General features: G+C 52.2%; 1 protein-coding gene across 1 annotated transcript in view; it reads left to right on the forward strand.

The window, feature by feature from the left end:
- The window catches only part of SDCCAG8 (SHH signaling and ciliogenesis regulator SDCCAG8), a 182,453-nt gene that overhangs the window by 148,760 nt on the left and 10,044 nt on the right, over positions 1 to 23,649 (forward strand). The window contains exon 17 of the mRNA XM_037069536.1: positions 23,075 to 23,201. Coding sequence (XP_036925431.1) covers positions 23,075 to 23,201 — 127 coding nt within the window. The remainder of the gene's footprint in view (positions 1 to 23,074; positions 23,202 to 23,649) is intronic.

Raw genomic sequence — 23,649 nt, forward strand, 5'->3', positions numbered from 1 at the left:
TCTGTCTCCTCCTTTTGGGCCCTGGGCTGAGATCAGCCCCTGCTCACAAGGGGGTAACACCGTATTGCAAGGGACAGATAGTCACGACGCACTGTGCTAAGAGCCACAGTGTGGAACACGGAAGAAGGGACAGGTGCCGGGTGACCAGAAAAGAGGAGTGATACTTGACCCCTAAGCAGATGGACGGTGTGTGTAGAGAATTTGTTGGATTCCACATTTTGAAAGAGCATTTTAGACTGAAGACCCAGGATGAGAAGCAGCGTCTCACTTCTGGTTGACCATGCTTCTATTTCCAAGATCATGACGTGGTTCTGTGCCTGACTGGACGTCCTGCTGACCCAGCCAGCCAGCCAGGACTGTCCCTGCGGCTGCCCAGGCCCACGACCACCCTGAGTCAAGCCACTCCTGTCCTACCTGTACAAAGCTGGCCAATGACAACATGGACCTACAGGCAGATTTTTATTTGGGGAGGGAAAAAATAATACACACAAAAATACTGCCGATACGCCCTGACTGGTGTGGCTCAGTCGGTTGGACCCGTAAGGCACAAGGTCACCAGTGTGATCCACCGTCAGGGCACAGGCCTGGGTTGCAGGCCAGGTCCCCTGTCAGTGCACGTATGAGAGGCAACTAATCAATGTTTCTCTCTCACATCAGTGTTTCTGTCCCTCTCTTCCTCCTTCCCTTGCCCTCTCTCTAAACATAGAAAAATAAAATATTTTCAAAGATAGTACCTATAGTAACAGAAATCATTAAACTCACCACTCGATGAGTTTTGAGCATTTTCCAGTAAACTACTGACACTTTCTCTCCATCTTCACGGTAACTCTAGGGCCTATGCCTTTGACCCCGTTTGTGCGGGAGGTTCTGCCTGCCGTCTGTGACAGGGAGAGGACAGCAAGACCATTCTGCCAAACGGGCACAGACCCGTGCAGCCACTCAGGTGGGAACCGACGTGAACTCTCGGCGTTCCTACAAGAACCCGCAGGTGCAGGGGGCTGCAGCTCACCCTTTATTCAGAACCTGGCGGAGGGAGCTCAGTCACCAGGGTTGGGTCCTCTTGACCGGAGACCGCTCACACGGTCGGACAACCTGAGGTTCAGAGGGGAACAAAGGTGGCCCCTGAGAGCTAACATAACCCCGATTGACAGTCGATCTTCCCAGTAACACTTATTTTTGGAAATCCCCATTTAAAACACGCATTGGTATTCGGTGGTACTTTAAAGTTTTTTTCTGAATGGTGCATACTTAGGCTTTCCAGTTATGCTCATTGTTTATTGGGAACCCACATCCTCTGGGGAGAGCTGGCGGCTGTGTTGTGAACTTGAACCTTTGCATCTACCACTGTTTATTTTAACGGGGGGTCACAACTTAGTGATTCTGTCTAGTGTCCAAGCACATTGAACACTAGTGGGCTCACCCAGCTGGAGTTTGATTTGAAGGGGACCAAAACCAACGAATAGCTGCCTGAGACCGTCATTGCGCAAGTGAGCCTGCTCCCGCTTTGTTAACTGGGATGTCAGGTGATTACTAAAAAAATCCAATTAATACACATTATTAAGCATATTTACACACACTGAACTATTTCAAACCAGTAATGCTGGAATAAAGACAAAATAATACTGTGTATTTACATAACGCCATAACACCTTTTATTAGAAAAATCTCAAGCCTTCGCTAGCTTCCTAAACGGCACAACACCCGGTGAGGTGTGTGGGAAGGAAGGTAGAACAATAAACAAGAAGTGGATGAAGCGGGACAGGCGGGCGCGCTCACGCAGGCAGGAAAGACCCCTGCGGGATGGCCCTCGGCCTTCGGGGGACGGCAGCCGGGACTGGAGGCGCCCAGTTATATCACAGGCCCCGAGGGACTCCAGGGTGTTCTCAGCACTGCTCTTTTGTTGTCTTCCCAGACGAGACGGGAACCCGCAGCTGACTTGCATTGACTTGGCTGTGGTGATAAACTGAAAACATTCACGGTTAAACCTGCCGTTGACTGTGGCAGTGATTCCCGATTCCTTCCCTTTCCCCAGGCCCAGTGAAGTATGATTTCCTTTATTGTTTCCTTAACTAGGTTTTTTTTTTTTCCTTAGAGTGTGACAGTCCGTTCTCTGGAGATGTCAGGCCCTTGCTAGTCAATTGGAAGGATGCTGAGCCCCGGTGCCCTCTGGGTGGGTTGGGGTCGATGGGGACAGAGTGGAGCCAGGGCCTGCCTCAGAGGCTGCCTTGCCCAGAACATCCCGTGAGGGGCCTGGCCTTGTCTGTGAGCCCCGAGGACGGCCCGGGGCTTCGTGGGGCCCCAGTCCTGGTGCAGCTTCCTGCCAGGGAACCAGCAAGGATGAGAGAATGTCAACAGACTGACAGGAACGGTGCATTTTGCATTTAGATTTTAAACCGCATGGATGGGTATTTACATCTCTGAATGAGTTTTGCATTTGATATTCTATTGGATTTTTGTAAAGTTAGTGCTGGAACTTAGTACTCACTCGGTTCTGCTCCCCTGTGGGTTTATTGACCTGACTCTTTGAGAGAAAAAAATAAAAGGAGGAACTTTCTGTCTATAAGTCTTTCTCACAGTAAAGTCTTTATTTTGGCTTAACCTTTCAGATTTGGGGATAATTTAGGTATCACAGATACCCGTGATGGGACAGCTTTCAGACACTGTAATTTAAGTGTCTCTGAAATGTAACAAATAGAGCTTTGTCTGGGTTTGAAAATAATGTTTTCTTCCCAAACAGCTGTTCATTTGTATTAACGATTTCCTCTGCCTCCAGAAACGCAGCATTGCTTTTTTACATATAATCTCGTTTTCCTTCTCATCATCCTCGCTGTGGCCAGTCAGCGGTGGTGCTGGTGTTTTTCCTGTCCCTTGGCACCCCGGGCAGAGGACAGAGCTGACCTCCGTGCTTCCAGAAGAGGGGAGAGCAGCTCGCCCTCACGCTTCCCACTCAGCCCTCCCCTGGTATTTAGCGAGGCTGGCTGATGTCACCGCCTTTTCCATTCATCTGAGACTGCTTGGAAAAGGCATTGCAACACCAAATGCAGTATGAACACGTCTGCGCCCTGGTGTGTCGTTGGCAAAGCCAAGGATCCTTGGTGTTTCATCTCGGGGCCCCAGTTAGCAACCGAGGTGGCAATTTATGAGGCTGTGATGGAAATGGTGAGAATGAATTATGCGCTCTGGCTACAGTGGCTACTAAAATATGTCAGATCCTGGCCCCTCCCCTGAAAGGGGTCGTGACCCACTTGGGCCTAGAAAAGACCTTTGCACCAGAGGAGAAGAGAGCAGTGGCCATGGGGGACAGGCGATAATTATAGATCCTAATGACCTTGTGAGATGGCTGGGCTGGACAAGTACTGTTAAAATTGTATTTGACTCTGATGTCACCCAATTCCCATGGCTGGTAGTCTGGGGACCGCACCTGCTCCCGCTGAACTGTCCGAGAGTGACCGGGGGAAGGTGGCTAAGAGCATGCATTCTACACACCAATGGTTCGCCTTCAAACACCAGCTCTCCCTCTTCTGTGCTTCGTGATTTGGGACAAGCTCTTTACTGTGGGCCTGCACCTTGTCATCTACAAAATTACAGTAGCTTTGTTAGCCATCCGTCGGAGGCTTCTTAAGGGGATTACATGAGTTATTACACAGCCATGTTGAGAACGGTGCCCGGCACGTAGTAAGTGCTCAGCAAACATGAGTCATGTGAGCTTCTAAAGTTACGGGGAACACTGTGTCATAGGAAATTGGGACTTGTGTTACCATCCGGGCAGAGAATGTTAAACAGGTCCCATGCAGAGTGGATTAGCTGCTTTGGGAAAGCCCATCCGGCCAAGTCTGGTAGGGGAGGGCTATCCTACCCACGTCTTTAGCAGATGTGGAATAAAATGGTATTTCCGTTCTCATGCTATACCCCAGGACCATTTCAGGGAATTAATGAAAGACAAAGAATTTTAAATGTCTGTGTCTGGGGGTATCTGTCACTCTCATTGGGACAGTTAGTACACAGGTGTCTGCTCCTGGTGGACTGAGCGCAGCCTCATAATGAAACATCCCAAGTACTCCTGGGAAGCTGTCAAGATTTATATCATTTAGGTTTGAAACCGGGGTCAGGGGACATTGTGCTTAGACAGTGCTGAATGCCAAGTTAGACATCTCCATTCACAATCGGCTGTCGACCACTGCCTGAATATTCAGTCAGAGATTTATGAATTTGGAAGCATTGGAATGAGAGCAAAGGCATTTATTTGTTTGTTTGTTTGTGTTTGAAATCCTATTCTGCTTTGAACTGGGTAGAAGTCAACAGTGAAATTAGGAGCCTGGAAGCTGTGAGAGGGGAGACCCGTGGGGGGACTTGACCCTCAGATAACAGTCAGGTCCAATCAGATACAGGACACACAGGGAGGGAGAGAGCAGCGGATGGAGAAAAGCCCGGGTGATGACAGCCCCGTGTCCACCACGTCCGAAACGAGCGTTCGAGGGAGCAGTGTGGTGGCCGCATTTGGAGGCAGTTGTCCGGGTGGTTCCTCTGTGCACTGTAAATCCAGGCTTCAGCTCACCGGTTCCCACTCCCATGTCAGCATCTGACCAACCTCCTCCAAGTGCTCTAGCCTCCTCCCTGGCAAAGAACTTGGACTTGGAAGCCTTTGATTAATAGTCAGTTTATATTGAAAGACTCTGGATAAGACATGGCTGACAATTTCTGTGACCTTGACTCCGATTGCATATGTGTGATGACAGCTTGGTCGGTGTGTGTTTACGGGTGTGGTGCATTCAAGGGCGCACGTCCTGCCCGGCCACCCCGTGAAGAACGCTGCCTTAATGTTTCACGGTGCTGCAGAGCACCCAGCACCCATGCTCTCCCTGAGTGTGCACGAACACAGGTGAGATGGGAACCACGCACCCTATCCAATTTGGTAGCTCACCTGGAATTTTGGTAAGGACAAGGATTTTCTGTGCTAGGAAACTCCTTTGTCAAATATCCCGTAGCTTTAGGTACACGCCACCCGAGGACATCGTGGTATACACAAAAGGGGACAGATTTTAAAGAGAGGAGTCTGGCCTCTAGTCCTGTGTGTGCCGTGTCCCAGCACTTGTTAGGATAGTGGGTTTAGAAGACAGACCCGGAACTGCGCTCGGGCGTGGCCTCCTGGGCAACCTCTTGGTGGCATCTCTCAGTCTCTGTTTGCTGTCTGTAATGTGAGGATCGTAGTAACACCAATAACGCTTCTTCAGAGGGGTGGCTGTTACGACTTTTAAAAACGGCTGGAAAAGCACTCAGTGCAGTCGCTTCACACAGAAAGGGCTCAAGACATAACGAAGTAGTAATGACATAATTGCTTCTTGCTTTTGTGGTGTTGTTGAGTCCCCGTGTCACCCCTCAGTGGATGGAACAGACACCCTGTGTTCCACAGCTGTTGCCAGAGTTGAGCGAGCTAATGTATGTGGAAGCACTTTCTCAACGCTCCGAAACACTCTGTCAAGATAACAACAATGAGCATTGTGTTTTTGTTTATTGAGCAGCTACTTAGTGCCAGGCCCTGTACAAACTATCTCGGATCCTCACGACAGTCCTATGAAGCGGGTAGTACCAGTTTTTAGTGGAAATGAAACAGGTCTGGAAGAATTTGCCTGGGATCACACCTGGGGGTTCCACCTGGATTTTTTCTTAAAATTTAAACTCAACATTCCGTGTAGGCGCCTCCCAATGACAACAATAGGGTTGTTCGTGATAGTTAGTGGTTCCCGCTGGTGATGGAGTCCAGCTCTCGTCATCTAGTCCGGACTGTGGTATCAACCTTCAGTAGCATGGCATACGCCACGTGCATTAGGAAAAGTACTTAATAATACATGCTCATTCCCCGGCCTACGTAAGTATCCACCCACTGAACCCTTGGCAATGAGGCGATGCAGGGAGTTCCAAAACGAAGGACCGTGTCAGCAGGTCCTAGGCAATGGCGGTGTGACTGGGACACATGCTGGAAGGCGACCCGTTTGGAAGGCATACTTTTCGAATGGATGCATGCTGCTAGCTTTATCAAAGCGGTCGATGTTTTTTTAGTCGCTCCTCACGTTTTTATATTTCAGTGACATGAATTTTCATTCATACTGTAGATTACAAGGAAGCAGAATTGACAATCAGATGCCCCTGCCTGCACACAACCTACAGGGAGCTTATTGCTCAGCAGCCAACAGCAGCCTGCTCAGCAGGCACCCGGACCTGGCAGATCCGTAAGGAAATGTATCTGTCAGTGGACCTGTCCTGCCCGGGGTCCGCGGCTGCGGCCGGAGAGGCCTGGGCTTTGCTTTGGCACTTCCTAGCTGCATAGTTTTGTTCAAGTTCCGTGGGAGCGTTTCTATTGTTTTTTATTTCTTTTCTTTTTTTTTTTTAAGTTCTTTCTAAGCCTCAGTCTTATCATCTGTTAAATTGGAATAACAATACCTCTTAGAGTTTCTGGGCAGGTAAAGGGATATTTTATTTAAAGTATTCAACACTCAAAAAGACATAGCTTCCCCTTTCACTCGTCTTTGTCTTCAAAAAAATAAGTCTGCTTTTGCAACAGTGGAAGATTTGCTTTTTGCTTTTTTGCTGTCTTACATTTCCACGGACCAGCGCATGGTCTGGAGAAATTTACAAGCAGGTAAGAAACTTAGTGTTTCACCTGTGGCTGAGATGGTGCCATCCACAGGGCTGTCCCATCTGCACAGTGCCTTCCCCCCCACCCCACATGTGCAGCCCAGGTCCCGTGTGGCAGGGTGCCCCACAGCTGCCCCTGGCCCCTGCATTTCATGTTTTGGCCCCAAAGCCAGCCAGCATCCTAGCCTTCATCACTCACGTGTGTCTACCAGGTTTAACTTTTAGTTTGGAAGAAACCCATAGTTCTCACCTGTGTCTTTTTTATTCCTGGCCTGATAGAATATTTCAGACTATTTTGCTAATCCTCTCTCCACCCCCAACTGCTCGGAGTTACAAATGGCCAGATTTCAGTCATCAGGAGGGTAGAATGCATTATTTTTTTGCAGCCTGTCTTACTGGGGGCCAGATTCCAAGGAGGCAGCCCATGTGCTCACAGGCCAGGACAGCCAGGATCTCAGCAGTGTCAACAATCTTTGCTCATCATACCAAAAAAGCCGTGTGTCGTGCCGACTCATTAGCATACAGCCGCTTGCTAACAAAGCAGGCTCCGGGTATCTGCTAGTTTCTCAGCGAGTCTGTCTTCCTTGACCAAAAAGAAGAGGAAAAATAGCTCAGCCCAGGGTGCTGTCCCCTGTCCCCTGTCCCCTGTCCCCTGTCCTGGGGGCAGAAAGCGCCACAAGGATCCCCAGCGGGAGAACTTTGAAGTGGTTTCCAAGTCCTCCTTCTTTGGAGAAAGGAGACCATCCACCCTTTGTTTTTCTAATCTCGTTTCAAATCATTGACAAGCAAATAAATCGCCATGTTGTCTGGTTCCAAACAAAGATCGAGCCCTGAATCTTTTCGATCATCCCTTTTTTCCCAGTTTTGTTGGGTTAGAGACGAGCTTAAAAAGAAATCCCTGCCTGGACAGAGGTCTACGTGGGCGCCCTCCTCTCGGTCTGTCTCTCCAGCCCCCTTTTGTTGGGGGCGGGGGCGGGGGGTGGAGGGAAGAAGAAACGTACAAGCAGATGTGCTGCTAGAGCCACAGACTTCTGCCAACCATATGGCATCTTAAAGAAAGATGGTTGGAGCGTCTGGATTAGCAAAGAGTCGGGATGGGAAGCCATGTGTCGTGTTGGTACAGGCAGTTGTTTGAGCCCTCTCTAAATGGCTTCAGGAGATTGTGTAATGGAACAAATGGTCCTGCGAGCCCAGGGACAGCCTTGCCGCTGCTGGAGAGGCAGTTGGCCCTCGGGCGGGTACTGCTCCCCTTCCCCCCCGCCCCCCCCAGTATTATGTATTCTTCTTTGAATGTTCTTCAGACTCGGAAAATCAACTCAGAAATCTGCAACTTACAGTTACGCTCGTAGGCTCTCCCCACGCCTGTGTCCTCTCTCTCTCTCTCCCCCTCTCCCTCCTATCTGGTGAGTAACAACGCTCCCTCTGTCCAGCTCTGTGCCCTCCGAGGCTCTCTGCAGGGGTGCGGGCTCTGCACACCAGCCTCCGGTGGCTCCTGACAGAGGCCCTTCTCGGGGAGCTCGTCCAGCTCGTGGGGGCATGTACCTTCCCACCAGACTTTTCAGAAACCTCAGGCAATGGAAAATCTGTTATTTCTTCATGAGTCCACTAAGAGTTGTTTGTGGTCCCAGGTGTTGAGCACATGAGAGTTGGACCCATTTGCTATTTTGGACCTTGTGTGTGGCATTTAGAAAAAAGTGTATTAATTTCACAGCGGTAGGCTCTTTGGACTTTTAGGTCACACGTGCCCTCTGCTCAGCTATTGCCTGATACAAAGTGTACATTCAAGTGTGAGAACTGAGACACCGTACCTGCGGCTCCCAGTCAAGGGGTCTAACCATTCGTGTCTGGAGAGGCTGAGGCAAAAGGAGCCCAGCAAGGGCAGATCTTTCCAGTTTCTTCTCTTAGCCAAAATCTTCGGACACTTCAGCTACATTTTTGGGTGGCCAGATCTTATTTTGCTGTCATTTCAAGGCTGTCCCACATACAGTGTAGTATCTTCAGCATCCAGAAAAGTTAGGTCCGCCTCCTCGGTGAGACAGATGATGGGCTCTGAGGCTGCAGGTGTACCTTAAACTGTGGTTCGTGGCAGGGGAAATGAGCAGTTGATGCTGTCAAAGAGCTGGCCCATTTATCTGACCAAACCACTCAACCAGCGTGCATGCAGCGGTCAGCGAGGGCTTAGCTGCACAGCCACACCTCCTACGGGGTTTCGGTGAGCACCTGTGCCTCACAGGCACTGAGCCCACCTGCAGGCCCCAGGCCCCAGAAAAGGGGATCTGGTAAGAAAGGCAGTGTCCAGGTTACAAGTGAGTTAGGTGCAGTCAACTGTAGGAAACAGGAAGCCACCATGTCTATGACCTCTTCCATCCAAGGTACTTGGGGCAAGAAAAATACATTCTCATTTTTCTTTTGCTGGGTAACAAGGTAAAGGCTTCCCTTAAAAGGGAAATAAATGAAACCTGGAGCAAGTGTGACCAGGTAGGTAAAAAAGGCACAGGTTCTACAAATCTGAATGTCTTCCACCTGGCATCATTTTTATGACCTTGTGCCTGAGGGTGAAGAATTTTACTGTCTTAGACAAGGTCATTTGAGAATCACGTCAAGATGGTTACCAACTTCCTTCCTAAATAACTTTTCTGCTAAGATAACAATGTCACCCAGTGATTTCAGATAAACTGCTGTTTCAACTTTGTGAATTCTTTGTATTTCTATTAAAATTATTTCTGTCTCATACACATTGGTTAAAATATATTCCTTGTTTCTTGTTTTTCAGAGCTGTTTTCATTTCAAACATGTTAAGTGTCGGGATAGCTCCCTTTGTCTTCTGAATTTAGGATGGGGGGGCTGTCACCAGGAAGCACAATTCTGTTATCTATCAAATGGAAGAAATTACCACTTTAAATACCTTTTACCTTCCATGTGTACATGGTCCCAAATTTGTCAGCATTAGAATTTCTTGAAACAATGCAATTAAACTGCAACATATTTCCTAACATTCTTAATTAGACAGTAACTGAAAAATGTAGATTAACAGAAGTTACTGTTTTTATCAACATATTTTCTCTTTCCTTCCCGCCATGATCATCCCCCTCCCCCCCCACTCCTTTTTGCTTCAAATGTCTGATGTCAGTTTCACCCACATGTACCTTACTCACACGGAACCAAAGAAACAAAGTAGAGAATTCTCTTCTAAGTCTGAGCTGCGTGCCCAGCTCGGCATGCACTGCCTGTTACATGCCGCTCCTCCTGAGTTCCTGCTGGGAGTTTCTTTTTAAAGGCAAAGTGTTTCCGAAGGAAAGGGTTCAGGTTGGGCAGATTGTGTTAGAAAAATCTCACTGTCTCCGAGGGGAATTAATATACTGATTATTCTGTGCAGTCTCAAACTGGCAGCGTGTGCAAAAAGTTCGAGCGTGTCTAGGAACTGAAATATGGAGACTTCGTGAGAGTGCGCAGAGACAAAGAATGGGAAGTTTAGAAGGGAAACGAACAGTAACTTGGTGAGGAGGGAGAGGGAATTCCAGTGCAAACAGCTGTGCCCGGAGCCTTGCTCCCTTAGAGATAGTTTCATGACTCAGGAAGGCCTGTTTTCCCGGGCACACATTAGGGCTGATCAGGAAAATCACTTTAGTTACTGGACAAAAATGGGAGAAGACAAAGAAATGACATCCTCAGCACCATTTGATTTTCATTTCTTTGAGTTCTTAAGATCTTTGCCAGTTTCAATGAAGTCACATGAGCTTAGTCACTAACATAGAAATTAAAATGGGTTGTAATATTTCTTCGTCCTCTCCATTAGCCAAGATTGTTCCTGTTTAATTAAAACTTGAGTCCTCCATGACCGTCAACAAACAAGGATTCATATTTCTTGTTTACAAGTAAGATATTAAAAAGTAAGAAAAGCTAACACAATCACACAGCACCTTTTCCCATCACAAAGAAACCAAACTTTTTGCTCGCCGCTTCTCAGGGGGAAAAAATTGGGACGTGAGCGAGGAGTTAATGAAGCTTTCACCCATCCCCTGCCCTCAACTGCCACCTCAGTTTAATCCTCTCCTTCTGCCAAAGTCCAGAGGCCCCGCAAGCCCCCGCGGAGCCCCCAAGCCAGATGCTCCGCACCCAGCTCCCCCCCCCCCGCCCCCGCCGTCCCCCCCCCCCGGGCCTCCGCGCCGCCCCGTCTCCGCGGCAGCCGGCGCCTCCAGGTGCCGGAGCAGCTCCCGAAGCACCTGGCCCTCCCCAGGAGAGCGGGGTGCCCGGCTGGCCAAGCCGCGGGAAGGCTGGGGCAGGCGGGGGACCGCAGCGGGAGCGCCCCCGAGCGTCCTGGGCTGGGCGCTAGGATCGGGGGCGGGGCGAGGGGGCTGCGGCGCGCAGGTGCCGCAGCGCCCGGCACACCTGCAGCTCTGCGACTCTCCGACCCGCCCGAGCACAGCTGCCCTGCATGGGGGTGGGAGACGCCACGGGAGGTGGGTTTCTTTTTTTACTTTGCTGGGTGCCCTCTCTGGACAAGCTGGGCGCTGGAGGCGGCTCGCCCTGAGCGTGCACTCACCCGGTCAACGGAATATCACTGACCCTCTAGGACGAACCCTCTTATTGGCAGCATCGAGGACGGGGGAGCCCAACTACAAATAACTGCTGGTGGGCAGTTCTTTTCTAAAGCGGGACGTGACCTCTAGGACGACTAGTCCCCGGGGTCTACGTGGGTCAAGGGCGGGGAGGATGTCACTATGCCGCCCACACTGCTTTAAAGGGTCACATTCCGCTTGGAGTGAGGAGACCCGGCGTGAGCTAAGGCTGTCCACAGCCCTCCTCCACGAACCGCCAGCACACTCCCCGGCCTCCTTATATCCTGCAGCCCCCGCCCCCTATGGTAATCGCCGCTGGGGCAGGGTTTCCACTGCCTGCAGCCTCGATTCCCCCGTCGCAACCACCCAGGCGCTGGCACGCAGAGATTTAATGCTGTGCGGATGGTGTAGCGGGTCCACAGCATTTTCTTCGGATCTGGGCGGGGTGATTCCTAGTCTACACAGCAGGCAGACTACCAGGGGTGGGGCCTGGGCTGGGAGCTGTGGCCAGTGCTCTGAGGGGCCCGGGCTGGCTGCCCCGCCCCCAGAACTGTGTTGCCGGCTGTCCCCCAGAGCAGCCCCTGGAAGGCCTCTCCAGTGCCCTCCTTATTCAGGAAGGAAAGACTCAAGTTCTGCTCTGTTAGGAACACAGACCGCTCTTGCCTGTCCAGAGAAAGGGGCTCCGAGGCTTTCCGAGACCATCTGTGACAAGACCACAGGCCTGAGCTCACTCCCGTCCCCTGCCTTCTCAGGGGCTGCCCGCCCTGTGCAGAAGCATGGAAGGTTTCTGCTTGGAGCCCCTCAAAGCTGATGGATGAGCAAGGGATGGGGCTAGGCTTTCTCAGTCCAATCTTAGGATCTGTTTTCTTGGTCACCTTCCTCAAGGCCACGGGGGTGTCCTGGGCTATGTGGGCATTTTAGTTACTTGTGCTACTTTTGAAAAAATAGAGTATGGAGTGTTGCACCCCTTGACCGGTTCTCTCGGCACTTCTTGAAATTCAAAATTTTGCAGCACAAACATCACACCCTTGATTCTGAAGGTTCCTCCTCCCCCCACAGTGGCAGGGAGCTGGTCAGGATCTGGCCCTTGGGCTGCCGGAGGCCGCTGGAAACCAAATGGGCCCTCCAGGCGACCGAAGCACTCTGGTCTGCCATGGACCCTCTAGCTGGAAGAGGTACTGCCATCTCATTATCCCAACTCTCATCGCTGTGAGGAGGACCCCCTTTTACGAAATGATTTATTACTCTTCGCAGAATTCCTTTGGCTGCGGATTTTATTTCTGAGTCACTCTGTTCGGCCCAATTGGTCGCCTTCAGTTACCGTGGCAACCAGCAGATGGGGTGCTTTGACAGGGGTCAGCAGGGAGGCTGCCTGGGTACCCAGGGAAGAGGAGCTCAGTAAAAAGCTTGCGGCAGACGCAGCTCTGTCATGGATGCCCAGGAGCAGTGATCAAATTACTTGCATTAAAACCTAATTACGATGTGTGCCAGTCAGTGTACAGTAATGATTGGATCTGGTCACTGATGCTGCCGGGGGCTCCCTGGTACTCGATCACACCTCTGTGACCACTGGGGACCTCAAGGAGGGTCAGACATGAAGGAAAGAGAGGGGGCCTCACTGCCGTGTGGCACGTGATGCCCTGCAGGACCACTCTCCGGGGCTCTAATCTGTGAGAGCACCAGCAACACCCCGCCAGCTGCAAACGCCCGAGAGGGCCACTGGGCCAGACCCCGTGTCTTCTGGTGGTTGCGTGTCTTCTTTGAAGGCGACGGTTGCTTTCATTGCAAACGGGACTCGTCAAAGTAAGATGGACCTTTTCATTGTTCCAGATGAAAGAGGACTGGACAGATGCGACACCTAGGTGCAAAAGATCTTTTCCGGTGGGAAGAAAAGGGACACTGTTCACTCGACTGGCAAAACTGGAATTCCATAGGTTAATATACCATGGTTACATGACAGATGGTTATCATTAGGAAGTAGACACAGATACCTGGAAGAAAAGGACAATGGCGTGTGCAACTTACTTACATATGATTCAGAAAAGAAATATGTATATACATGCATATATAACTATATGGAGAGAGAATGAATCCTAAATCAAATGGGGGTGGGAATCATAACAGGTGAATTTGAATAAAGAGTATGTGGGTATTCTTTGTATTATTCTTGCACCTTTTTGTAAGTATGAATATACTCCCAAATGAATAGTTTTTAACAGGCGGAACTTAGGGGTAGGTTTCGGTAGGTATGCGCTGGGAGGGAGTGCGGCTTCTTCTGCCGGTGCTTCTAAATGGCCTTGAGCCAGATGTGGCCTGGATTCTGCTCTGTGGACGGGGTGGTTTCCAACCATCTTCACTCCCGGTCCCCGCTTCTCTTTGCCCAGTGGGGCTGTGCTCCCCACGACTCAGCTGTTGCTTTGGAAGAGCCTGTTAAAGGTCACAGAGGCTCAAGGCGGTTGGGCTTCTGGGTGCTTCAGTCTCAGATTCTCGACTTGTCCTCTCCTGTCCCTGCTGTTGCAAGGTGCCAGGGTCCTTTATGCATGCCCAGCCCTCCCAGGGTATTAGGTCGCACTGGCCCTTTAAGAGTTCAAGGTGGCAATGCAGCAGACTTCCCAAGGGAGCTAAGGTGGGGCTCAGCCTCTTGTCCCTGGAAGTTCTGTTTGAAGCACTTGGTCTAGGAGAGAGCCTGCGTGACCTGAAGCTGTCACAGGCCTCAGGGCCCTGCCGTGAGGCCCAGTGCCTGTTCCCCCAGGGGGCGCTGTGGCCCTGTGGAGCCTCGCTGGTCTTCTGGCACTCCCAGCCTCCCGTGTCTGCATCCTTCACGCGGACGCCCATCTGGGCCCTTGGTCAGGGTGGTTTCCAGCCCCAGGAGTCCTCACACTGGCCGGGGACAACATGAGAACAGACACGGAGAGTGCTTAGAAATTGTTACAGCAATTGGGGCCCGCAGCATTTTTACTGGGCTTCACAAAACTCAGCAAAGGAGTGTAAAGGGAACAAAAACAGAACCAAAACTGCTACTCTTCACTGGGCTAGGTGGTTCCCTCCTCTTCACCACACCCCCGGGCCTCAGAGAATGACTGCATGAGCTGTTTCCCAGGAAGTTGGCCCGTGTTACCTCTCTCAGGGCCCCTGCCTAACATCCTAATTTTTCCATATGGAATAGAAGTCTTTCCTTTTTTAATAGAAGGATTTTGAAATGCTGTGAAAAACACTGGATTTGGAGCCAAGAGGCGAGAGTTCCAGTCCCAGATGCACTGCAGAAAGGCTGTGTGACCTTGGGCAAGTCACCTGTACTCTCTGGGCTTCAAGTTCACTGCAGTGTCCTGGACCAAATGATCTCCAAGGTACCCAAAGCCTGAACAGGACCTGATTGTTTTGAAGAACAGAGCAGGGGTCTTCCCCCAATGCCTGCCCCTCCTCAGCCCCCACTCACCCTCCATACACAGCCACGGCTGGTGGGAAATTGGAGAGAATGGAAAATTAGACGGGCAGTACAGGAACACAAACTCTCTTTGTTGGAGATGTAAATTCTCCCCCAATGGCATGATCCTTAGGGGGAAGGACTCTATTGAAATTGTTATTGAATAGGGTGGATCTGGGCAAAGGAAATTTAATCGGCACCACCAACCACTGAAACTGCCTTAATTTTCTAAGTGAGGTTAACTGGCTGGAATGTGGTCCAGTTTCCTAAGCACATGGCTTCTTTAGGCTGATTCTGTGAGATGGAACTATGTCAAACGCAGCCACCATTCTTGAGTATTGGCACAAAGTATGCAACTTTAAATTAATACGGCTTAGGTGCCCGCGTCCATTACCTAGAGCAGTAATTGGAGTAACTGGGTTTGCAAACTTCAGCCTGGACAACGGAGACATGTTATGATGATGTCGGCATCTGAAGACAGGAGCCTCGTGAATTTCTGTTAAGTCACACTGTTGTAGGCATTTTTGGTGGGAAGGGAACGTAGTCACCCTCTAGCCCAGAGGCTGGCCAACTTGCTCTCTAAAGGGTCAAATAATAAATATGTTAGTTTCTGCAGCCATACGGTCCCTGTCACAGCCACTGAACTCTGCCGTTCAAGTGCAAAAGCCCTAGTAGACGACACTGAATGAGCAAGCGGAGCTGCGTTTCAATGAAAGTTTATTTAGGGACAAGGAAAGTTGGATTGCATAGAATATTCATGTCACAAAATATTTTTCTTCTTTTCCTTTTTTTTTCAATCCCTTAAAAAATGTAAAAAAACCATTCCTAACTGGCAGATGGTACAAAAACAGGCAATGGGCCAGGCGGGGTCTGGCCTGGGGCGTGAGGTTTGGGGCGTGCTACACCTGGTTCCGGCACCTGCTCTCATGTCACCTGCGAGGAAACTGAGGCTCAGCACAGACTCCCAACTTGCCGACCTGCTCGTGACCGACCCCAGAACTTTGGAGCAGAGTAGGAAAGTCTTCATTCAGGCAGTTGGCTGTTTTGATGGTCAAAATTGCAGCTACACAATACAATTATTCTCCAGAAGACCTCATTTCGTGTGTGTAGTTAATACCGTGAATGACAGCATACCAGTGGTTCGTGAGCTTTGAGAATTCGCTGGAATCACCCGGGGGCTCACTAAAGGGCCCTCCCAGGAGTTCCAGCTTAAAGAGGCTAGCGGGCTTCTTCCCTCGGCTGCAGACGTGGAGAGCCTGAGGTTGAGGCGATCGAGCCTCTTGCCCAAGTAAAACCGTAGTTTGTGGTGGGGTTGTGAAACCCAGGACCAAGTCCGGCTCTCATTCGCCTATTCCAGGCGTCTTTCAATTAAGAGGCAAATTGCAATGGCGTACTTAAGCTTAATGTGTAGGTTCTGTTCTTTCAGGGACAAAGTTATCACACAGTGGAGCATAATTGTATTATGGATGACATTACAGATCACTGGTGAGCAGTTCGTTCACTCTGGCCTACTCATCCAGCATGGCCTAAATGTCAGGCACCTCACTAAGTGCCGGAGGTGGAAAGCTGAACAAGGTCCCATTTCTATCCTTAAGAAATTTGTAATAGTTTGGCTCTGGCTGGTGTGGCTCAGTGGATTGAGCACCCGTCCGCAAACCAAAGGGTTGTGGGTTCAATTCCCAGTCAGAGCACATGTCTGGGTTGTGGGCCAGGTCAGGCCCCCAGTAGGGGGCGCACGAGAGGCAACCACACATTGATGTTTCTCTCCCTCTCTTCTTCCCTTCCTCTCTCTCAAAATAAATTTAAAAAATATTTTTTAAAAAGAAATTCATAGTTCAGTGGGAGAGGCAGATAGCAATGCCTGCAGCAGTGTGGATGGGGGCCCGGGTAGATGGGGGGACAGAGTGGGCCGCGGAGAGTTTCGGCAGGTGGAGACACGAATCTACAGAACTGGGAGGCTGAGTGATGTGGTCGGAAAGCGAGGAGGCCAGGAGGACCGGAAGACAGTTGACTAGGGTGGTCCCACATTTCGGAGAGGGACACAGAGGGAGTGTGCCACTGTGGCGTGGCAGCCTCTACCCCTCTGGTGGCCTGAGCCTGGGAAACCCACTGACTGCTCTGGGCCGGGCTTTTCTCCTGCAGGAAATAATGCCAATGATAATCACGCAGATAATACCTGCCGCTCAGTATCCTCAGGTGGATTAAATTAGTTAATGAACGTAACACGCATATGATGCTCCCTGGTCAATGCTCAGTAAATGTCAAGGCTATGCTGCGGGGAACAGTAAAGAACTGAGTGCATGTTTTGCCGTCAAAATATTTGCACCTTTTAAATCCATATGTTGGGTGAAAAATGTTCCTCATTTGCATGAGGAGGCCTCCTGTCCCAGGGGAAGTGCGGCCTCAGCACTTCGAGAACATATTTAAGGAGGAGGAAAAACCTTTACCGTCGTTAGAAGGACCAAAGGAGGGGGCTCCGGTCTGAGGACATGTCAGGACAAGAGACATTTTACCGCCACCTGAGAAAAAAGGAAAAACAAAAATCACCCACAGTAGCCTGTAGGAAGGTCCCAGGTGAATTGTTGAGTGAATCCATTTGCTGCAGTGGAGTCCTGCCACCGGAAGGCTGAGGGTTCAATCCCTGGCCCGGGCGTGTTGTACAATTCCTCCAGTTGGGGGCGTACCGGAGGCAACAAATCGATGCTGCTCTCTGGCATCGATGTTTCTCTTTCTCCCTTCCTCTCTAAAAGCAATGACAAAAGTATCCTCCGATGAATATGGGAAATTAAAAAAAAAACAAACTAAAATCCCAGTAAAGAAACTTACGTGCATGAGTACACTGGCCACCTCTGGGGGCACCAGGACCCTGGCCTGGAGACAAATAAACAGGACATGGCCCCGTGGTGCTGGCACCAGTTTCGCAAGTGTTCATTTGGTGACCGTGCCTCATAGCTTACTTATACACTGCATCTATTCCATATGCATCACATACAACATAAAAAATTTAAATATATGTACTCACTTGCTTTCACAGTATTCATAGCAAATGAGTGTCTGAAGCACAGGACCGGAGCTGGCCGCTTACATTGCTTCTGTTTTGCATAAGATATTTTCCGCAACCCACTCGGCTCTGAAAAGTGGTTTTTGTCTTTCACCACTTGCTCCATCTTATCTTGAAGTCTTGCATATTTGTGTAAGTGTTGGTTCTGCTCATGCCTGCGGGGTGTGGTGGAGAAGCCGCTGTTGGACCAATAGAGCCGTGCCCGGGCCCAGCCCACCTACCAGTGCTTTCCTCCTCGCGGCAGCGTGTCCCCAGGGAAGCCGCTGCCCCTGCCCACCTGTAACTCCTGGGGAGCCTTTAGTGACTGCTCTGCCTCAGAATGGGTGCTCTGCTCCCGCCAGAGTCCCCGTCCTGCCCAGCTGTGCACCGCAGGGCCTGTGATCAGGGTGGGGATTCCACTCTGAGGGGCAGAGTGGCCTGGGCATGTCCTTCCTCCTGGACCAGCCGACCCAGCCGAGCATCGTGAGGCCGGGAGCACCAGGTGCTTCGTGGGAAGAGATGGGCCTGGCCTGGCCTCAGCTCCCCTGGGCACCGTGACAGCCCTGAGTATGTACACACAGGTCTTGGGAAAGAAGGTCCTAAATAGGGGTTGCGCTCTGCATCTGATGATCCCATCCCCCTTTCTTGCTGTGCACATCCTGTGTGTGGTTTGCAGGCTGTCGAGGTTCCTCGCATGAGAGGTTGCTGTCTAAACAGACTCTGCAGCAGGCCCGGCGGTGGCGGCCCACTCTGTCCTTTAATTACCTCCCTATCACGCGCCACCACCAGGCAGCATTTCACACAAATTGCTCACTCCTCCTTGAAGACCTCTGCTTCCTTAAGCTTCAGGTTCTTCTCCCCTGGCTTTCCTCCTACTTCTTGGTCACCCATCTCAGTGCCTGGCTGGGGCCCTGTCCTCTGCCAGCCTTTAAATGTGGCTGTTCCCCAAGGCCCCACCCTGGCCTAATCCCCCCTCACAGCACCAGAGGCTCTTAGCCAATGAGTTGAGGGGTAGGGGGTCTGCTTGGGGTATCTGTATTTCCAGTGAACTTGGAAATCTCTGAAGGCTTTCCTAGGTGACTCTTGCCCCATGTTCATGGCTGGAGCCTGACCCCTCCTAGGCTCCAAGCCACAAAACTGCTGGGTGGATGGGTGTCTCTGTCCCAGGCACCTCGCCCTGATCCCAGAACTGCTGCCTGGGCCAGTCCCCCCTCCATGCTCTCTGTCTTGGTAAGTGGCACCACGGTTGCCTGAAGGACAATGTCTGTTTTTGTTAGTTTGGCGGCAGAGCTTTCCTGGATCCAGCGTAGCCCTCTCCGGGCAGCTGGCGGGGTCGCCCTGCAGAGCTCCGAGCTTCCAGGCACCGTCGCCATTGCTGCCTCCGGGCGGGCGGCACCGCGCCCGTTCGCTGCCAAGACCAGCAAAACCCATTCATCTTTTCACACCCCAGCCTGCCTGCCCAGTCACCTTGGACCAGCGGTTTTTCCTGTCTATGCCTTCGTGTCCTCATCCCTAAAGTGGGATAATGACGGTCCCTGCCTCATGGGGTTGTCATAAGCACTGAAAGGCTCATAAATGGTGAGCACCAAGCACAGCTCCTGGCACGCAGTAGGCCCTCGATAGATGGTGATGATGGTGACGATGGTGATGATGGTGATGCGACGACGACCCTGGGCCTCACCCCTGCCCTGCAGACCCTGGCTTTGATGCACTCACAGTGCCCTGTTGCAGTGCCGTGACCTTCCCGGTTGGTCTCGCCGTGACTGGCTGGGAACCCCCAGAGGGCAGGGACCATTCATGATTCCTGATGTTTTCCCAGATCCCATCTCAGCCTTTCCCTGCGAGAGGTGTTTGCCAAGGGGTGCCTGGTTTGCCAAACTAACTCAATGGAGTAACCAGCCGTGGATACTGGTTAAGGTACCCGGGCACGCCGAGATTTGCCTCCACACTCTCACCACTTCTGTGTGACTTTGCGCACGTTCCTGGAACCGCTCAGCCCCAGCTCTCCCATCCGTAAAAGGGGGGCTAGCACCCACCCGAGGGGGTCGTGGCAGACTTCTCACGAGATGAGCAGTGAGCAGGGAGAAGCCCAGGACTCAGCGTTAGCTGGCATCGTGGCCCCCGCAGCTCGGGTTGGCTGTGCACGTGAACTTGGCACCACAAAAACGAGAGCAGTAACCACCACGGAAAATCAGAGACAGCTTATGTGTCAGCAGGACACGCCAAGAAATGTCTTCTCACTGATGGTAACGCAACAGCCACGGACAGCTTGTAGCCTGGGTGGCGCAGTGTTGGGGCAAGGCTGTTCCAAAAAATCCTTTTTAATTAAAAAAATCTGTTTTATAAATATTCAAAATAGGTTTTGAGAGAGCTGCCATCGAAATATATATATATATATTTTCCTTAGCAAAGTCCCCTTTACCTAAAATCTGTTTGGTTTTTTTTTTTTTAAACAAATGTGGGTTTGGGTTTGTTGTTATTTTTACCTTTTCTAAGCTTTTGATTGACATCACTGCTGCCCACAGATTGACAGGACACAAGGGGGAACCTCAAAAAAGAGGGAGCGTAGTTTTTAAAGAGAGAAAAACACTCTTGTGAGGGTGTTTACCAAGGGTTGTTTGGTTTGTCAAATTAACGCAGTAATTAACTGGTCATCAATAGTGGCTAAGGTACCTGGGCGCTGCTGAGTGTTCGAGCTGGCTCAGCTGACTCCGAGCAAATCCATCCTTAGCTCTTCAGCTGTGAAGCCAGTGAGGGCCTCCCAGAGGGAAGGCAAGACCCTCCCGGTGGGTTGCTCCTCACATAGGTGGTGCTTCTGCCAGAAACCCCTGCACAGCTGGCTCCCTGCCAGGGTGCCAGGCTGGCACCAAGGGGCTCGATTCAGCCTGTCTGGGCAGGGTCTAGGTGCCCCTGGGTAATTGCTGCAGGGATTCAAGGGCCAAAGTTTGCAAAGTTTACACCAGCTGAGGTTCTGAGGCCTCCATGGGGGGGACGGTCTAGGCTGGAATTGGCCCTGTGCCGAGTGGTGACCCTTGGTGACGGGTTCCTAGCCGGCTTTCTGTGCCGAGTGAGTGGGCGCCGGCTGAGCCCCAGCTCTGGACCGGGCGGCCATCTCCTTTCAGGAGCCCCAAACACATACTGAACCCATCTTTCTTCAGGACCCCTGCCCATTGGTCTGAGCTCAGAGCAGGGGCCATGCAGAGCTGGCCATCCTCAGTGCCTTCTGGCCTTGTTTAAGCCTTCACGGTGTCATCAAGTTGTTGCATGTTTCCTCCATTCTGTTCTGTTTCCACCGAGAATGAAGCCAGTGGGCTGCCACCTCAGTAGCTTTACTAAGCCTGTGGCTCTCCCCACACCCATGACCTGCCTGGAGGGGGAAAGGCACCTACTGTGTGCTTCTTAAGGAAATGAGCTGCTCTCATCTCCGCATCTTCAGTGGACCTCACTCCAAGGCTGCACTGCACCAGTGAGTGGTGGCCAATGGCATTTGCCAGCGAGTCAGTCTAGGCAGAATGCCACTGCCGTCCCCTCACCCCCAGTCCCTCCAGACCTCCCTGCCTCCTCCCCAGCCCACTGGCCCAGCCTCTCTGGCTCCTGGGATGTTGGGGCCCCTCCTGGCTTCTCTCTGCTCAGGGGGCAGTGCAGAGAAACTTCTGTCTGGTTTGATGCCAGTTGCGTGGTTTTGAGACTGCGCTCTCAGGAATGATTGCCCCCGCTACACTGTATGCTGGCGCATGGGGCAGACTGGGCTTCCACAGAGGAAAGCTTTTTCTTCCTCCAAGAGCAGAGGAGGGCAACAGGGGAGAGGGGACATTCCTATCATTGGAACAGTCTAGAAGCAAGAGGGCGCCCTTGGGTGGGTGGATGGAGGATCCTTGTGGTGTGGCTCTGCCCCTAGCCCGTTCCTGGGAGGCTGGGCAGGGCCTGTCTGCAGCCCAGGCACGGGGGAAGGGAGCACCTGAACCAGCCCTGAACAGCCACAGACACAGGAAGGAAGCAGTGAGTCCTGCCCTCCGTCCTTTCTCTCTTCCAGAACCAGCAAGGAGAAGGCCCTGGGCGGGGCATGGGCCTGTGGGCCTGGTCAGCCTAGGCTGGGACCTGGGGGTGGGAGGGCCCTGTGGGCGTGCTCCCTGCTGGCTGGACACCTGCTGAGAGTGCCCACGCCTCGGGACACTGCGGGGAGGGGGGCCTGCCCAAAGTGCTGGCAGGTTGTCAGGGTTCCCAGAAGCCTGTCTCCAGAGGCTGCGTCATTTTGAGTGAAAAGCCCGCCCACCCCTAAGGCCCCATCTCTGTCCTGCTGCGAGACAGGACAAGGGTCTCGAGGCCTTGGCCGTGCACGCTTCCGAAATGCTCTTCTTACCAAACAGTAACATGTAGCCGAGCAGCTGTGAACAGGGAGACCCTCGGCAGGAACCCAACCCAGGACGCGTAGCCCACGGAAAGAAAGCCAGCCGCTGGGAGGCAGGGCTTCGGGCGTGGGTCTGTCTCCTCGCTGCCAGTGAATAAAACTCCCTGTGACCACCACGCCCCACTTTTGAAGAGCACACCCCGGTTTGGGGAACCCTGGTGCCCGGATCCCTCCAGTGACGCCTGCCAGGGAGCTCGAAGCCAGTGTCCGCAGAACAGGCTTCGGGTCTTTGAGTCGGTGTCAGCCACGGGGCCTGGAGTCAGACAGGCATCTTGAGCCTAAACATCCTCTGTATCACGTGCGGAAAACAGAAGTTTATTTCACTGTTGATGCTGTTGGTGGGTGAGGACGGCGAGGACGGCACGCGAACGGCGAACTTCTTTCCAGAACAGCCCGTTCTGGCTACTTGTTCAGCTCTGAATTTAATCTGCAACCTCCACTCCACGGCTGCTGTGCTCCTCGCTGCACGGGAAGCGTCTGCGGGCAAATGAGCATAATAGTTGGAGCGAATTAGCAAGTCTGGGGAGGAGAGCCCATCAGCAGAATGACAAATTTAGGGTCTTTAAAGACATCTGGTCGGCGATGCCGCAGCGCGTGACTGACTGAGTGATTGGTGGTGGAAAGCCACCGGTCCCACCCTGCTCGCCCCCACCACAGCCTGGGCCGATGTCCGGTCCAGACGGCTCCCGACGAACGATGGAGGCCTTGGACCTCCGTGAGTTTAAGGTTTTAGTTTTGCTAGGTATCCAACGACATCTCGTGTTTGTTGATGATGAAGTCCGCCGATTTCCTTTCACACTTGGGACAACTCCCTTCCCGTTGCCAAATGCAGCCCAAGGGTCAGTGCTGGCTGAGGCCTCCCTCCTCAGGGTCAGCCTAGACGACAGCTCAAGTTCACTGCCAGGCACTCCCTCAGACGCACAAGCAATGGGATACGTGAAGGGGGCCGAGGTCGGCCTTCGCCCCCGTTCTCGGGACCCCTGTCTGATCTGCGGTGGCTTTCTCTCCAGGCTCCGGCAGCTGGACAAGCACAGCCAGGCGACAGCCCGGCAGCTGGTGCAGCTGCTCCAGAGGCAGAACCAGCTCCTGCTGGAGAGGCAGTCCCTGTCGGAGGAGGTGGAGCGACTGAGATCCCAGGTACAGTGCACACCCAGGGCCAGTCGGGGGGGAGGGCAGGCTCACCCGCCAGAGGACACACCGGGGTCTGCATTTTAAGGGGCAGCTGATAAGCCAGGAGGGTGGTCCTGAAGACTGGGTAGGGTGCAGTGTGGGCCCGGGGANAAGCACAGCCAGGCGACAGCCCGGCAGCTGGTGCAGCTGCTCCAGAGGCAGAACCAGCTCCTGCTGGAGAGGCAGTCCCTGTCGGAGGAGGTGGAGCGACTGAGATCCCAGGTACAGTGCACACCCAGGGCCAGTCGGGGGGGAGGGCAGGCTCGCCCGCCAGAGGACACACCGGGGTCTGCATTTTAAGGGGCAGCTGACAAGCCAGGAGGGTGGTCCTGAAGACTGGGTAGGGTGCAGTGTGGGCCCGGGGAAATGTGGGGTACGGTATGGGGCTGTCCTCCCGAGGGGATTGGATGTTTGC

Source organism: Sturnira hondurensis, unplaced genomic scaffold, assembly GCF_014824575.4.
Source record: "Sturnira hondurensis isolate 20B ecotype Veracruz unplaced genomic scaffold, ASM1482457v3 Scaffold0018525, whole genome shotgun sequence".
Lineage (NCBI taxonomy): Eukaryota > Metazoa > Chordata > Mammalia > Chiroptera > Phyllostomidae > Sturnira > Sturnira hondurensis.